The sequence below is a fragment of the Triturus cristatus genome, chromosome 10 (genome assembly GCF_964204655.1).
Source record: "Triturus cristatus chromosome 10, aTriCri1.1, whole genome shotgun sequence".
NCBI classification, from domain to species: domain Eukaryota; kingdom Metazoa; phylum Chordata; class Amphibia; order Caudata; family Salamandridae; genus Triturus; species Triturus cristatus.
Genome location: NC_140593.1, coordinates 997,156,936 through 997,175,437, shown reverse-complemented (window position 1 = coordinate 997,175,437; position 18,502 = coordinate 997,156,936). Strand labels below are relative to the sequence as shown.

The 18,502-nt window shown below is 40.4% G+C and overlaps 1 protein-coding gene across 3 annotated transcripts in view; it reads left to right on the top strand.

Moving 5' to 3' along the window:
- FLII (FLII actin remodeling protein) overlaps positions 1–18,502 on the top strand; it is a 291,687-nt gene that overhangs the window by 162,971 nt on the left and 110,214 nt on the right. For 2 of the 3 annotated variants that reach the window (XM_085628978.1, XM_085628977.1), the window contains exons 10-16: positions 1,288–1,445; positions 6,221–6,305; positions 9,491–9,638; positions 10,109–10,242; positions 10,823–11,032; positions 14,318–14,497; positions 16,148–16,230. In XM_085628978.1, coding sequence (XP_085485104.1) covers positions 1,288–1,445; positions 6,221–6,305; positions 9,491–9,638; positions 10,109–10,242; positions 10,823–11,032; positions 14,318–14,497; positions 16,148–16,230 — 998 coding nt within the window. Of the gene's footprint in view, positions 1–1,287; positions 1,446–6,220; positions 6,306–9,490; positions 9,639–10,108; positions 10,243–10,819; positions 11,033–14,317; positions 14,498–16,147; positions 16,231–18,502 lie in introns of all 3 variants that reach the window. The other variant, XM_085628974.1, reaches the window with a different exon arrangement.

The following is an 18,502-nucleotide window of genomic DNA, read 5'->3' as shown; positions in this document are numbered from 1 at the left end:
CTGCCTTGATTCTTTGAGTTGGGTGTTTTTTTGTTTTTTTTTAAACACCTGCATGAAATAAGGGTTGATTTGATGGCCAGCATTCTAATATTGAAGGTTGCGTACTCGATACTCCCTTCGATAGGGAGCCACTGAACCCCTCCCTCCCCCCCAAGTCATGACTGCCAGCCGAGGGCCACAGCCTAAGCCTTGTCGATGATGTGAACTGCAAAACAATACATAAAAAATAATAATTAATACGAAGGTTGGAGACTTTCTAGATTCAATTGAGACCATTCATCATCCATACTATATTCTGTTGGGTGCACTTACACTGCTCCTACAAATCAATATGAGGATACTAGTTTAATTTTTAGTGTCACATTTACAGTACATATTACAATTTTCCATTGTACATTTAGCATTTTTATTTATAAACACTTTATTAATCTGTTAATATTATTTAATTTTCCAAGTAGTCGTGGGCCCCCTGAGGGCTCTTCACGGACCCCATGAGGGCGCTTCGCAGACCCCCAGAGAGGTTTGCGGACCACAGGTTGCGAACCACTTCCTTAGGGACTTCTTGCCACCGAGTAGCTCATGGGACAGAGTGGTGTGCTTGGACAAAGCAGATATCACAGAACACTCTGCTAACGATATCCTTTAAGTTTAAGGCGGCCACACCAATGCAGCTCTGCTCACCTCAGTCAACCAGTGATGAGCCTAACTCTGTCACGTTGCCCATTTGCACATGAAAACTATAGACTCCAAAAACAGACTTAAACATCTGCTGCCAAGATGCATACCAAGCACAAATACAACCAGATCAACCCATTTTCATTTTCAAAATCTGGCTAAACTTGGTTCCCACTTATTAAAGGACTGAGTTAAGTTCCTATTCTAACTCCTGTATTAACTTATTTAGGAGCAGATGCGTCATAGTGGATTTGGCTAAATGTTGAAATTTTCTTGGTAATACATATTTTTATATGGCAGATAGTTTGGCATTCGAGTTTTCTGAGTATGTTTTTGCTATCAGTATTCTTTTAGTCTGTTTTGACCGGTTAGCCTTTAAATATCTCATAGTTATTCCTCTTTGAGTGATTTGCCGTTGTCTAAGTGGGGATGTGAGCAATGGTTTGTAAGCAATGATTGAAAGCGTTTTTATCCTACCTTGTGTTCTAGCGATAGGGAGCATTTAATCAATGGATCCAAATTTCAAAGCGTCACTTGCCCCTGCATGCTTCTTTATATAACCTTAAGAAACCGTCATTGAGCTCTATTGAGATTGTTGTTTTGTGCTTTCAGTCTGCTATCTGCAAGCTGACCAAGCTGAAGAAGTTGTACATGAATTCCAACAAAGTGGACTTTGATGGTATTCCTTCAGGCATTGGGAAGCTGACCAGTCTGGAGGAGTTCATGGCTGCCAACAACAACCTGGAGCTCATTCCGGAAAGCCTCTGCAGGTTAGGGAATGCTTTGTTTTTATGTAAAAGAATGAATACATTATGGTTCCGTTTTTTGTCTGTTAATCAAACGGTTCCTATGATGTGATCGATTCTAAACCTATTTATTCCCTAGAAACGGACAGTTTAATCTAATTTGTAACATCACATGGTCATTTTTATGTATATTCACTTTTTTAGGGTTATTTTCTTTTTAGAATTTTCACAATTTTGTTTTGTTTCTGTATAGTGTCTGTAAATTACAGAATTATTTCTGCCCCCTTTAGGACAGCGGTACTTAGAATATAGCCTGCATGTCACATGATGTCTACAGATTGTATCCGACTCAGAAGAGTTTGTAGAGCAAGCAGATCTTTCTCAACAGAAAACGTTGTTCTTTGTCAAGAGCTGCATAGTACTCTGGTCTGCAGCGTTGATGGCAGCAGCATGTCACTACCTTACAAAACCCCTGATCTGCCCCAGGCATGAGAAGGTCCATGGGCTGTTGCCATGTAGCATGGTTAACAAACCCCCCCCCCTGCAAAAATAGTAAAGATACTTTATGCCAAGAAGAGGTCCCGTGCTTGAGAATATCGATAAGGTGTGAAGCAACCTCTGAATCTAAGAAGTTCCCTTCATAGATTCTTTTCAGAGTGTGCGAAAAAGATAGAGCTTTTTAGTGCCCAAAGGTAAATAACAGCTTGTATTTCAGCCAGGGCACAGATAGATGTACGATTAAATGTTTAGAAATCATGATTTTTCAATGAGAAAATGACGTTTGATACTGAACAGAAAAAAATAGAGAACTTGTGAAAAGAATTTGTATGAAATTCATTAACTGAGGTGTGTGGAGAAAATAAAACGTGCAGAGTTTTAGAAAGTGCATTTGCTTCTAATGTTCTTAGATGAATATGCTTAAATTCAAAACACAAAAGAGAGAAAGGGATTTTCGCAATTTTGAAGGGGATACTCCTAGTCCCCTTGCAATCATGTAAACAAACCAGAATGAGGAGTATACCCAGCAGACAGAACCTTCTCTTCGTGGTATTTGGAAAAAGGAGCACAGGAAAGGGAAGTCTCCGTTCTTAAAAAGACCCCTCACTCACCAACCTAGTTGGTGACATGCTTCATCATTGGGGTCACACCCGAATAGCCAAATGCTATCCGGGTGTTCTGCGACACCTGATTACAGTGTAGCTGGTTATTTTGTTGTGAAGGTGAGTGAAAAAGGTGTTGATTAAAAATTGGCCAGGTTTCACCCACTCAAAAAAAATCTTTATTCTGGGGCAACTGGACAATATTAAAAGGGTTGTTAAGATGCCGTACTTGGTTAGATTGACCTTCGGTATCTTTCAGTGAATAAGAAGTGCAAAAAAGAGTGCAGAAAAAACGGTCTACATGTTTCAACCATCAGTTGCTACTGCCAGGTTTTCGTCAGGACCAGTGAACGTGACCCGGGAGGTATACACTCGCTAAGGTGTACCCTACCCTTGGTCACTGTAGCCTGACCATGTACTCACGGTTAGGTATTCTTTCGTCCCATTCGTCGGAAGGAGAGTGGTGGCGGGTCCTGTTGATAGGCACAGCAGTCGGTGATCAGCTCCACATAATCGTGGAAAGAGCCAAACACCGTGACCCCGATTCCCATGAGGCACACCAACATCGCGTTTTTAATATTTTCCTTTCGACGAATGGGACGAAAGGATACCTAACTGTGAGACATGGTTAGGCTACAGTGACCAAGGGTAGGGTACACCTTAACGAGTGTATACATCCCGGGTCACGTTCACTGGTCCTGACAAAAACCTGGTAATAACAACTGATGGTTGAAACATGTAGACCGTTTTTTCTGCACTCTTTTTTGCACTTCTTATTCACTGAAAGATACCGAAGGTCAATCTAACCAAGTACGGCATCTTAACAATCCTTTTAATATTGTCCAGTTGCCCCAGAATAATTTTTTTTTTTTTGAGTGGGTTAAATCTGGCCAATTTTTAATCAACACCTTTTTCACTCACCTTCACAACAAAATAACCAGCTCCATTGTAATCTGGTGTCGCAGCACACCCGGATAGCATTCAGCTATTCGGGTGGGACCCCAATGATGAAGCATGTCACCAACTAGGTTGGTGAGTGAGGGGTCTTTTTAAGAAAGGAGATTTCCCTTTCCTGTGCTCCTTTTTCCAAATACCACGAAGACAGGGTTCTGTCTGCTGGGTATACTCCTCATTCTTGTTTGTTTATATGCTTGAGAATTTACAAAATTAAAATAATTGGTATGCACTAAGTGTTGCTGGCCAAAGAACTTAACCAAAACGTCTAGCTTTTATGAGCATCTTTAAATCCCAATAACTGTTAGCAATTGTATTTTACCAATTTGGCTAACAAGTGGGCCCTTGTCACCATTTGTAAAGCTTTAGAAGGATGATACACCATATTAAGATACACATGTTTTTAAGTATTTGAGACAAAATATTGTTTTTTCATATCTATTTTTCTTTTAGAGATTTTTGCATCACTAGTGTGCTAAAATTCTAACCACACCTTTTTGCCTCTGAGAGAGTTTGCGAGTACTCTAGCTGTGAAAATTCTTGAAAGGAGTACCAATTGTTACTAATTTTCCCATACCAGCTGCTGCTACCCTCTGTTTGCCCTTCTAGAAATTGTTTGTAATAAATAGAAAAATATGCCTTGACTATGCCTATAATAAATATAAATGATGCTATACCCTGGAATGTACATTATAATGGTATGGAAGGCCATTGTGGAATTCTGTGATATTGGTAACCATGGGGTCAGGAGACACATTTTCTAAGATTATCCCTGGGATATTAGTCTTTATCCTTCTGTAGGGTCAGGAGGGCATTCACCCTTCTGCACCCAGTGGTGGAAGGATGGACAATGGAAGTTGCTGAAATGGGACAGGAATTAGGATTGTCTTTTATAGAAATAAGTAGATCTTTAGTGGGGGGGGGGAACAATCTTTTGAATAAGTTAGTGAGATAAATAATCAAAATGTTGCTGCAGAGAAAGTAATAGATGATTGGTGTTGAATAAAAATTGGTATCGAGCAGAATATTGGGAATGTAAGAATGAAGTGTGTCACAGAGGAGGAAAAAGTGTTGATTGCATTAGGGACTACAATGACACTTTGGGCAAAGGAGAAACACGATAGTTAAGTAAGGAAACTGATGGTCATGCTTCCAGTAGATTTGTCAATTTCCACTTGTGAAAATTCCAGTTGACACATTCAAATGGTTCCTACTGGATCGATTTGCATCCTGTGACCTTTTGGATATTTGATTACACATTCTCATCGCTGACTGGAAAGAGATATCTGACAGGTTCAGGGCTTGCATGATGGAGATCAGCAGGTGGATGAGGGAGAAATGGCTCAAAATAAATGGGGAGAAACCCGATATCTTGGTCTTCGGAAGGGATAGTTCCATTTGAATAGCCGCTGGTGGCCAGAGATTTGTGGCACTGTACCTACTCCAGCGGCTGCAGCCAAAAACCTAGGTGTGACTTTTGATAACACCTTGAGTGTTGACACCCAGTTTAATAGAACTGTGAGCTCCTGCTTTTGGCTCATCAAGATCTTGAAGAAAATTCTGCAGTTTCTCCTGAAAGAGCTCAGGGTGTCAGTGGTTATTGTGCTTATCACCTCTCGCTTAGACTACTGCAATGCCCTGTATTTACATGTTAACCAGTTCTTCCTAAACAAGCTTCAAACCATCCAAAATGCTGCTGCCTGCTTGGTCCTGGGAGTACCTAAACATTGTTCTGTCAGGGAGGGTATTGTCCCTACACTGGCTGCCAGTTCAGAAGCGGGTGGTTTTTAAAGTCCTTTGCCTGGTCTACAGAGCTCTCCACTTGCAGGGGCCATCCTGCCTCAGGACGGCCTTTCATTGGTATGCCCCTATGAGGTCCCTGAGATCTGCGGGTCAATGGAAGGTGGTTGTTCCGAGGTGCAGAATAGGTAGGCGGGGAGAATGGGTGAATATAATGGCAGCCGCCAGGCGGTGGAATTCCCTCCTGGAATATATCAGGAGTTTAAACACATACCTGATATTCCGTAGGCAAATCAAAACGTGGTTATTTTCAAACTAGCCCTCCCTCGGAGTCGTTGGAGTGTTTTTGTTTTCTCTGCTCAAGATCTTCACGGGTCACTCAGTCGCATACAGCTCAGCGCTATGATGCCTTCTGGTTTTATGCACTTTAGAAATACTACAATTTCACATGTGCAGAAGAAAAGAACATCTGCAATTCTGCTGGGTACTTAATATATCAAATAAAAACAATTGACACCAGGAGGCGCCAATACCAAGTTCCAAAATTAACTTGGAATCAATTTAAAAGTATCTCCATAGCACTGCAGACAATTCCCAGGTACTCACAAGCCAGCTACTGGATTCAGTAGATGCCATATTTAGCTTGTCAAGCTGCATTCTTATCAAGTTTCTTTCTTCTGCGTTACACCGGAGATTACCTTAGTGTGAAAGTGAAGGCAAAACTAAAGACTCCAGATGCCACTAGTGTTTCCAGCCCAGGCCTTTTTTATTGCTGTTTTGTTTACGACACCCTGATGCATAGTTGGTTCCAATGTTGGCAATGCTGGGAATCGGTTTTGGTTGTGCTCATTTTTCAAGTAAGAACTTGGATGATGGCGCATATGGTCGCAACGCATCTTGTTACATCAAGGTTTGGGATTCAGTATTCACCCATCGTGCCTGAGCAGACATTGCACAGTTTGTTGAACCTATATACTGATTGTGTTCTGTGTGTGGTTTATGCAGGTGCAGCAAGCTGAAAAAGCTGGTACTGAATAAGAATCGCCTGGTCACCCTCCCTGAAGCAGTGCATTTCCTGACCTTGCTTGAGGTGAGACTGAATCTATCCCTTTCACAGACATCAATATTAAACTTAGAATAGTCTGGCAATGTTTACAGGGGCCTCCGCTGAGATTGGTTTAGGAGGTGTCACTTCCTTGAGCATTTTCAGTTGGTGAGTCTTATAACCAAATGAAAATACCTATCTAAACTCACCATGTTACAGCACAGAACTTGGGGCCGCATTAGATCACCATGGCATATCCTTGTACTTTCTAGCTCACTAGAATTTCATCTGGCTTTATGATTTATTTATTTTTAATTTTCTCATTTAGGGCATTAGAGATGATTTGCTCTTGGAACGTACTTTGTAAACACTTCTGTAAATTGCTTATCAAAGGGCCTTTGACTGAAGGGTTCCTGTTGTAACATATGCTAACACCATGGATGCGGAGTGACTTATTAGCCAGGGAAGAAGTGTGAGTCCATGTGCATACCCCTTATTATGGGGGGTGGGAAAGGGGTGGATTTGCAGAAGATTTTTAGATGGACCCTTTTCACTCGGCAAGCAACTCTGTGGGGCGTATGCAATTTTCAGATGATATTGGGGCACATTGATGGGACATACTGGAAAATAAAATGGATTAATTAAGTAGTAGCCCTATGAAGTAGTAGAAGTTTTTGGATACTTGTTGGGGCAGAAGAGCATTTTTGGAGCATTGCTGATAGTTAGAATAATAATTCAGGGTCGGTATGATAGCCATGGGAATTTTGGAGTAGTTTTCTAATTTAGGCTAGTAATCATAATTACTTCTAGTTATGCCCAGCTTGGCTGGAAGTTACTTCACTATATACTTTAAGGGTATATGGTTTAAGGCAAAATGGATATGAGATACTGCTCTTGCAGAAGAACAGACTGATGCAGAATCAGCCCAGCCTACCTCTATGCACAAAATGGGTTACACAAACCATGTTTAATATTACAACTTTTTAAAAGGCTACATTGTATGCACCTCAGATCTCTTGTACTCCACATGATGGACAAGTAAATATTGCATCCATACCCTAAAGTCATTATCAAAGAGCCATCCCTTATTGTATGTGTTGTCTGTGCCAAATGTGCTTTAATACTCACAAAAGGTCAGAGGAAATTAGCGTTACAAGAAAAATTGAGTAGGAAGCCGAAGGTTTGTTTATAGTCAAGGGAGCAAAATAACTCATAAATTCATTTAGCTAGCATCGTTATTGACTAATGGGGTTTGGCTGTCTCTTGAATGTTTATAATGGCTCACTGTATTGAGACTTGGTGCAAGGAAATGAAGATAAGAGCAGCTATGTAGGCATAAGGCATAATGCAGCTAACAGCAGAACCACTAAAGAGATGGTTGGTTAGAACTCCTCAATTGAAAAACTGTTGATCCCATCCCATTTAGGCCTCCATGAAGTACACCCACGTCATGAGTAATACGATGATCACAAACTTAATTGATTAATAACAGATGCTGATTGATTAGGTGGTGTTGGGTTTTGGTAAGCTGCTTGCAGCTCTCGAGCTGTGCATTCTAAATATATGCACTACTGTGTTTTGCTTTCAGTGCCTCATAGCTTATTAATGTATGTTCTGTGATCATGTATCTGTTTTAAATACTAATATATATGGTTTTTTTTAAAATACCCTCTAAAAAAATACTTTACCAATATAGACCTTCCACAAAACAAAAAGGTTGTTTTGTTAAGAGGAGTAACAGTAGATTGCAAAGAAGAGTGCATCAAATACTGGGGGGAAATGATTTGATGTGAAAAGATAAAATGAATTTGCAAAATGCATTTGTTATCCAATTAAAAATGTTTGTGGATATTATAAAATTGGCTGTTTCTTTTAAAATGGATATTAGTTCAAATCCTTTGTTTTGAAATTATCTTTAGTTTTATTTTATTTCTTCAATGTAATTGAAGCTTAACCTACACATCTCAACCCTAACTCAATCTCTCAACCTAATACTTAGTTTTAACCCTAATCCAAACATCACTGTTATCTTAAACCAAACTGGTACCCTCACCTAATACTTAAATGCAATTCAAACCATTCTGTAGCTCTATCCTTGACTGAACTATATTCTTGTTTCTTAAACTAATCCTGACTTCAGTGTTATTCTAAACCAAACTGTACCCATCACCCAACCCAGACTCTAAGACTAATACACTTTTTCCTTGCCCTTCTGTGTCACCCTAATCCTAACCGTTACAGTAACTTTAATCTTCATCCTGGCTCCATATCCAACGCTCACCCTGCCCCTTGCTCTATGTTTAATTCTATCTTCTTAGCTATTTTCTCACTGTTTCTATTTTCAAAAATGGTTTTTCAAACCAGCTGGTTAGAAATACTCAGATTTTGAACCAAATAATTTATAGGAAGCACTGATTACCTGGACAAATAGCCATCCTTGATATTGACAAAAGGTTTGACTATGGAAATGGCTAGACGTCTTAGTTATAAGATTGATCCTACATTAGAATATCAAGTGCATGACATCTATTTACAGTAATCAGTATCAAGGCGTTGTTTGTTTCTTCTGGTACTCTTTCCTATTTGCAGTTGGATGTAGAGTGACTGTGTATTCCCTATTGTTGCATTCAACTGTCCCATCCAGACCCCACTCTGTCTCCGAACAAATCGTTGTTTTGAGCCCTTACTGCAAAATACGTGCCACTGTTTTATCCACAACACCTCCCTTTTTTTCTTTTTGCTCCTTACTGCGCATCAAATCACATCATTGCATTTAAGTTGACCACATGCTATGTTGTGAATCATCGATTAAATAATGTGAAGTAGAATTTGGTATGGTTCATTTCAGAGTTAAATTAAGATTACCCTTTCCGTTCTTCCCCTTTTAATTAAGGTTTTGCTTTGCCTTTCTTTCTTTTTCACCTGTGATTTTGATCTCCTCTTGTTCTATAATTTACTCTCTTCTTCATTATAATCTTTTATTGTAATTCTTTACTCTCCTTTTTCAACTCCTGTCTTTTCACCCATTGTCTCAAATCTCATCTTGCTTTTCTCAAATTATTACAACTCCCTTGCAGCAATGCTTATTCTACTTAGTATTTCCTTTCTTTTCTCTTCTATTTTATATTTATATTTTACACCTTTGTCCCATGTTCTTTTTGTTCTTTTTTCATTTCTACATATTTTATCTCTTTTCTTGTTTGCCTTCATTCATTTTTCCTGCTATGTAGGTCTTGGATGTTCGAGAAAATCCAAACCTGGTGATGCCTCCAAAACCAGTCGACAGAACTTCGGAGTGTTACAACATTGACTTTTCTCTGCAGAACCAACTGCGATTGGCTGGTGCATCTCCTGCAACTGTTGCTGCTGCTGCAGGAGGTAAGAGTAAGCACGATTAAGCAAGACATTTAGTACATCAGTGACTCCCAATATCCCCATACTCCTCTTACCCCTAGTATTCTAATTAGTATGGTCTTCAGGTATAGGGTTTCTAATAACAAGAGTGAATATGTGTGTTGTATTGTTTGTATAATGTGGAAAACCCTGCTGAATAACATTGACAGTTCTGCTCTGAAAGACTGTTTGATCTAGGAAGGACTTGAGTTGATCCCTCGGGCAACATTGCTGTTTACTTCACGAATGAGCTCTGAGGAAATCATATAGAACATAATTGAGTGAATCAGCACTGGAACTATTGACAGGCTGCGAGTGGGATGAGCAAATAAAACCAACAGACATTGGTTTAATGGGCATGTCTGTCAGAGACTAAGAGTAACTTAGTGAATGAGAATATATATCCCTTTTATGTAATCTCTCATCCTTGCTTCCCACCCTGATATCTCCCTCAGCAAGCGCTACAAAAGATCCCACAGCCAGGAAAATGCGTCTACGCCGACGTAAGGATTCCACTCAGGATGATCAGGCAAAGCAGGTCTTGAAGGGGATGTCTGATGTGGCAGAAGAGAAGAATAAGAAGCAGGAGGCATGTATCAATGTCTGTTTTTACTGTTGAAGGATTTTGCTAAGGGACATATCACAAACTATCTGATGTAATAAGAAAGCAGCTCGAAGGTGAACATCGTATAACTCGGGGATACCATTTCCCACTTCCTCTAGGTCTGCAAAGGCAGGTGAAGGTGAATGAGGCAGAGTTTTCGGATACCATTAAGGCAATCTAAAGCAGAGTTTTCTACCCTAGCAGGATAACATTTCCATGCCCTGTACTGTTACACCATCTTTAGGAGGAGGAGGGGGGGGGGGGGGAAGGGAGGGAACGAGGCTCGCTCTGGGAGAAAGCCCTTTTTTTATATATCGGATGCCTTTTAGCCATTTGTCACCTAAGCAGAATGCTGTATTTATTTGATTTACCTGACCTAAGTTGTGCTTCTATAGTAATATAAAAAAATTGACTGGTGTTTAATTGAAATTATTTTTGGAAGTTTTCTGGAAACTTGTCTGAGCACATAAGGATTTTTGTGGGTTTTTTTGTGGTTTCTTTGCTGCCTGAGGGTGTGCTTTCCTGTTGTGAACTTGAATAATTCTTCCTCTCCCTCTTCCAGCAGAACGGGGACGTAAGGTACACCGACCTAAAGACCCGGCGCTGGGATGAAAGCCTGGAGAAGCCACAGCTTAACTATTCGGAGTTCTTCACGGAGGATGTGGGGCAGATTCCTGGCATCTCCATCTGGCAGATGGAGAACTTTGTCCCGGTCATGGTGGATGAGGCGTTGCATGGGAAGTTCTATGAAGCTGACAGCTATATTGTGTTGAAGGTAACAGTAGAATCGGGTCTCTGTGAGCTTGCAGAATCTGTGCACATGCATGCAGCCACCCCAGGGGTCGGGAGTTTTAGGTCTAATTAAGCCATACTGCTCTGAAAGAAGCAATAAGGAACTTGCAAGCTAAGACAAGTGTTTGCAGGGTGCATTGGGCGAGAGGCAAGCCCATAACTACAACTGTAAACCGTGTTTAAGATTGGAGGGGCTAGGTGTAGGTGTAAAATACAGAGTGGGGTAGTATTACTTAGAGTGGGAGGACTCTGGACCAGGAAGGGGGGATGCTATTTCAGTTTTGGTTTGTGCTACAGTGTCTTTTGCAAAAACAACAGTTGATGGACAGAATGCAGAACAATGTCATACATTCACCCCAGTACAGAGATCTGGGCCTAAATCCATCGTTTTTTTGCTCACCGTGCCTTTCCAGCTTGAACCCAGCCATATGCAAATCAGTCTTGACCCTGTGCCTCATGGGAACAGTCCAGCCCGAACTGCCAAGCCAGGTCCTCTCTGGACTGGAAACAAGAATCCTAGGACCGGTTTCGGGGTCTCACCCCTCTTCAGCCACGACAACTTGATTCCAGTGGCATGGAGAGCATGGGACCTACATCTTGGCATACCCTCCCCTCGGGTGACAGTGTCTTTTGCAGCACCATAGCTCCAAAGTATGGACACGAAATATGAGAATTCTGGAGTAACTAACTAGTGGTGGAGGCGATAGTGCTATTAACCGTTTGATGTTCGATGAGTAGTGATGGTAGAGATTTTCTTGCAAGTGGAAGTGAGGGCGTAGGAGCTCTTTGAAACTGGTTTTCTGAATTGGGGATTTAGTATTAAACAAAGGCATTTGTTTTATGTGGCTTAGCCACAAACTGGTGTTGAATTGAGCTGTGGCTGGAGAAAGGAATGTGGGCAGGATGGCCTGCCTCTAGAATGGTATATAAACTAAGGACGAGACTTAACTTAGAGTGATCTTTGCAATCCTGTTGTATAAATAAAGAACTGGGTGAGCTGACAGTGAGGTAGACTACCACCTCTATTTATATGTGAACAGGAAGACCCACCAAAGTCTGAGATACTATAAAAGTAACCTTTTATGCAGGGTTTGCAGCAACCGGGTGCCAGTGGATATTAGTAGAACTAAGTTATCCTTAGCATCCCTCTGTGTATTTCACTGACACTACCCGACTGTTGTAAGTGCTGCAGCATTTCCCTCTGCCAGAGCACTAAGGATAATTTCTGGTTGGATTGTGTCTGTCTGGTTGATGCTGTTCTAAGAGATTTCAGGAAATCCAAAAATTTACATGAAGGTTCTAAGCATATCAGATTTGTCTCTCATCCTTCCACGTCTCGCTCATCTAGAGTAATCCGCCCATTACATTTCTTAAAACATAATTTGTATGTGACCATGAAGATGTCCCCCAGTAGTCTCTATCTTGTTCAATGTGTTCACTGAAGAATCTGATATGCCCATCATTTGGAGCAACGATTTTATTTATATGCTCTTAATTCTTAAAACTGTGCCCTGTACCGTTTGGTTGATGGAGACTGCAATCCTGATTCGGGCTGGCACCATCTAAAATTCAGAGCTGGTACCAGATACTCTTGAAGTTCTGTTTGGTAGGCTAACTTTTTGAGGAGAATCAATTGATTCACCCAAGACTGACATTGTGGAGGTTGGATTTAAAAACAGATTTTCTGTGTACTAAGCACAACAAACCTGAGAAACCACTAAACTAGACAGGCATACCTCTACAGTCCTGACTCATCTCAGACTCTTTGATCCTTATTGAATAGTTAAAATCATTGTGCTGTCCTTTTATCAATATGTTTTGCAATGAACTGCGTCCACCTCCAAAGGTCAACAGAGAAGAGCACACTGCTTCTTGGGTTCACTAAGGTGAGAGCAACTACATTAAACAGGGAGCAGGACTATTGCCCAGAACTTATCCTCTCCGATCTGCTGGTTACCCGTCCAGTACAGTTTTAACAGTTTAAAAAAAATCAACCAATCAATTGTTCTCCAAGAGGCGAAAACAGCATAATTGTGATTCTTTTTATCTTTTTTCATAGAAAGTAAATTTTACCAATGAATATCCATACATCTTAATCATGATATTCATAACTTCATATAAAACTATTTGCTACTAACAAATAAGCCAACATTATTTTGAGACAACAGTAGCTTCTTCGGGGCTTAAGTAATCCAATACGTTGGTAGTAGGAATAACTAGATATCTTTTCAAATTAAATTCTGCAGAGTACTCCTGCCTAAAATAAGGATGCCCTAAAGAATAACATGCACTGTTTGTAGGGATAACGTTTCAAACTTGATCTTCATCCCCATCGATATTAATTGAGCACAGTCTCAACCTAAGCTCTCACAATAAATTCAATATGAAAATCAGTATCAGGATTTATGGACATTCATAAATAAAAGGATTTTTAGTTTAAAAAATAACAAGAATCACAGTTGTGTTGTTTCCACCTCTCTGAGAGTGATTGATGGATTGATTTACTTAAGGAGCATTGTTTTTTTTTCATCTTGCCAAACAGCACCTTCTTTTATAGGGCACTGATTATCACTATTCCGTATTGCATGATCTCTATGCTTAATGATGCTTGGGGGAATTAGCAGAGTGCTGGAGTGGTTGTGTGTCTGGATGTCTGTTATCTATTATAATGTTTTCCAAGACTGAATAGAAGAACTGTCTTGTGGCACGATGGATTAAGGCAAGGGCCTGTTCTTACCTCTGTGGTCACAAGTACAAGTTATGTAGAATCAAGGCTTCCTTCCAAGGTCAATCGGATTAGCACCATTTATTTGAGTAAATAAGAGCATCTTTTTATCTGGGAAAATAAATACATTTGGCTTTGGATACGATTTTCCAAAATAGTCTACGAGGAAAGCAAAATACACGAGTATCAGGAAGGCTTGCTTTTCTTGTAAAGGGAGTAGTTTTTAGAAGTTAGTACATTGTGTCAAAACTGAGAGGACAAAGTGGTTCATTGTTAACGATGGAGTGATGGATATCACTTTGGTATGTTTGGTTTGGAATCCTGATCCCCAACAAGTGAGCTCTTGGGGAGCTTGCTTTCAGCTCCCTGTGGGCACAGACATTCATTAATTACAATAGTTCTAGTTCTTATAGAACATGATACTCAAGTTCTCACCTAGGTAACTGCTCACCTTGAATATGTTACTATGCGCATTTGTTGGCTACACATTGTTCCATGACTTTCTTTGTGCTTACTCTCCTCCTCTTGCATGTATCACCATAGACCTACTTGGACAACAATGACGCTTTGCAGTGGGAGATCTACTACTGGATTGGCCAGGAGGCTTCCTTGGACAAAAAAGCATGTGCTGCCATACATGCTGTGAACCTGCGCAACTTCTTGGGCGCCCAGGGTCGAACGATACGCGAGGAGATGGGAGAGGAGAGCGAGGAGTTCAGCCTGGTATGATTCTTTGCCTCTTCTAATTCAGGGTTCCTTCCTTGTACAAAAGGGCATTAAAGGCTCCATCTTTTCTCCTAAATTTCTTCCATTATTTTCCTGGCATACTAAATTAAAAAAGCTATGGCAAAACAAAAGGTGTCTGCTAAGCCTGAGCTCTTGACTTTGCCAATGCTTTTTACTGTTTGAGTGCAAATGCATGCATCCAAACACATTTACAATCAGGGTCAACAACAGAAGTATCCAACCCTTTCTGTAATAACTGCTAATTATGTTAGGGTGACCAGATAATCAGTACAAAATACTGGGACGGCCACCATTGACATAAAAAAAGGACTAATGGCTGTCACTGCTCTGACCAGTACTAAAGTTTACACTCACTCTCTCTCCATTGATCACCTCCATGCATCAGGTAGGGTTGCCAGCAGTAATGTAGAAAAGCTTTTATCAGTTGAGTATGTCTATGCATGGGAAATACATAAAGGAAATCGCTGCAATTTCCCTGCCAACAAGGTGATTATAGGAGTACTAATTCTACCAAGGCCACACGATTTATTTATCAACTTTAAATATGTTTTGGAAATTCAGAGAGTTTTTCTCCAAAAATCAACTGATCATTTCTGAAAATGCATACATTTTCATCTAAAACACACTCTTTTCAATCAATTTTGGTATACATATATTAATTTAGCCAAGCAAAAACATCTATATCAGTAGGCTATGCTGCACACAGGAGTGCTGTTTACAGGTAGCTGGTGAGCTGCCAGTAGATCACAAGCTACTCGTTGGAGAGACCTGGTCTACAATTTTGCAATGGTTTTCATTAATTAAAACTCATTCAAAGATGGCCACTGATGTGCATGCACACACGTATAAGTGCATGGTACTGCACAGCAGCCATTTTAACTTACTGTTCTTACATGGGAAAAAAACATGTTAGAACAGTAAATAAAAGTAAAAAAGAATAAAAGTGCATTTACAAAAAAGAGAACGAGTGGTGCAGCTGCACTTAGCTTCCAGCCCTCGTAAAAAAAAAAGTACGTGGTGGGAAGCACCTGTTTGCATTTTGACCTTTTTACTGCCAGTTTCCCCCTTCTTCTCTTTATGTCCCTCTGCCGCCAGAATGAGTATTTTAGGTGCTGCTTCATACTTATCATAAGGCTGCTATTAGAAGGAAGAAAGGTAGCTTTGATTTTCATTTCCTAGTTTCAACCACAAATGAAAACTCTTCTAGTAACAAAGGTATGACTTTACCCCGCAGCAGGGCACTTTGTCCACAATTTAAGCAAAAATCGAGCATAGATGAATCACTTTAATGGATGCTGAGCTCGCAGGGCAAACTTGGCATGTCCCCCTTCAGCATTTAATTTACTTGGCGATTAGTTGATCACTTTCAAACATCCCTGTACTGATCATTGGCCATGCCAATTGTTTAATATTGTACATACCATGTCCTTGTTTACTTAATATTATAGAAAAATTCTGTTTGACAAGGTACCCACACCACAGCTTACATCCTTTGATCCTTATTACTTTAGCCAGTAGCTGAGGAAGGGTTCCGATGTTGGCATTTTAGATTCCGGATAGGTGTTTTGTGTTTTTGAACCTCATAAACTCTTAGTGACCCCGGATGAACTCTCTCTCCATCTGCAGGTGTTTGACAACCAGATATCATACGTTGAGGGCGGATCAGCTAGTGGTTTCTACACCGTAGAGGATTCGCAGTACTTGACCAGGTAAACTCCAACTAAATCAGTAGCTTTTACTTCTGAAAGTACTGCTGGAATCATTTGAGCATGTTAGTAATGCTAGATTTTTCAGATTTGTTTTTGTTGTTTTTTGTGCTTGTTTTGTTTTTAAAATAATTTTATTGCAAGTTTTTGGTTGACAGTATGCGTAACATGCATGATGCTGTTTTTAGCCATACGGATATTATACAAGACTATTAATATCAGGATATGTCTCCATCTACAATGGTTTTTAAGAGTAAATAGGTTGTGTAATGTAATCATCAGTCTAAGCCAGCAACATTGTTACCATGATGCCCAACATTGAGGGATCCAATGAGTACCATTGAGTTGGGTAACAATAAAAATCTGTTATTCAGTGCCAAGAGACCTATGGGTGAACTTGCGCTTTACAAAAACATATGTTACGTTATGATGCCCAGAAAGATAAAGAAACGAACAGAAGTGAGAACTTAAATGTGAAAAGACTGGTAATGAGTTTTATGGAGGGTAACAGCAGGAAAGTATGCAGGAGTTCCGGTGGTTTTGTCTGGATCTGGATCCGGATCCTTAATCCCCGGACTACAATGCACTACAAGGGCTCCATATAAAATGTGTGAAACATTGTTACCTGTGAGAGGAGGAGACTGGGAAGTGTAACGTGTGAAGTCCTTAATGTCATAATGGGTATAAGATAGAGGATAAGGAATAGCTAGATATATACCAACCCAGCCACCCAGGGGTGGGAGGGTCTAACATCATTCTTAATATCTTCTTTGAAGGCAATAGTCCGTTTGTTCCATTGCACTGCAATGGGCGCTTCTTGAGTCCCCTGGCCTCCTCCTAGTGCAGAGCCCTAGCCTTTGTCTGCGCCCACTGGAGTAGAACAGCGCACCAGTGAGGAACATAAAAAGGGGAAGAGGATTTGCATTTCATGGTGATAGTGGGTCTAGCCAATAAAAGACTGAAGTCTGTAAATCTACTGACAACCTTGCCTGATTGTGGTTGCCTGAATAAGCTAGAGAGGCAGCACTCAAGGTTAAAGAGACATTGTTGACTCGTCACTGAGGTCAGTATGGTAAATACTTCGCTCTAGTAAGCGATCTAACTGGGCAATTCCAGAACATGTGTGTCATTTCCACATTAGGAGCAGGGAATATCTGCATTGCTGCAAAAAACGTTTTTAGGAGAAGTGCATGTATCACTAATGTCCTATAGCAGTGTTTCTTGACCTGTGGTCCGGGGAACCCTGAGGGTCCCGGAAGCCTACTCAGGGGGTCTGCAACTGTTTGAAAATTAAAAAATATTACTAGATTAATAACGTATAAATAAATAAAGCAGCAAAATGTAAAATTGGGAATTTTAACGCATTCTGTAAATTTGAAGTAATTTGACATTGGAGGCTAAATCTTCATTTGGTATCCTCCACTTGATTTATGGGAGCAGTGCATGTGCATCAAACAGAACATAGTATGGATGATGAGTGACCTCAACTGAATTTAGAAAAGCTCCAACCTTCTCATTAAAATTAAAGTTTTGATCATTTTTGTCAACAGTTGCTTGTGAATTAAATGAAATATTTCATCATCTATGCATTTGCTTGATGAATGCTTATTTATTTTTTGGATATTGTTTTGTGATTCAAATGATCAAAAATGCATAGGCGGGATCCCCAGATTCCTGTAATGACTCGTGGTAGTCCCTGGATTCCAATAATGAATCACTGGGGGTCCTCGTGTTACATTAATGATAAACTGGGGGAGGTGGGAGGTGTTTCCACAGAAGTCAAAAAGTAAACTACCGCTGCCCTTTGGAGTATGTTGAACTTAATGTATTGGGACCTAATATTCTGTGAGACTTTGTGCGGGAGAGAAACAGCTTTGTCCCATTCTTTCTGGGTGAGGCAGTGCCCACAGTCCATGTCCCATTTGTACTGGAATTTTGACAAAGGAACCATGGTACAGCTCTAAATTGCTCTGACAAGCCACGGAATAAGTTTACTGCCACGTCAGATGGTGAAAATAGTATGAGGCGGCGATTGGGAGGGGGGCTCACTGTCAGTAATGTTCGTAATGGTATTCAGTGTAGCCAGAATAGACTGATGTGTCAAGAATTGGCCCATGGGCAAATCCTATTTTTCAGTTAGTGTGTGAAATGGAGTCAGAGCTCCATCTTGAAATAGGTTTCCTAAGCATCTTGTCCTGGAGTTATCCCAGTACACCGGCACATATGGCGCCACGTCAGGCATGATTGCTAATACTTTGTGGTAGCAGATGAGAGA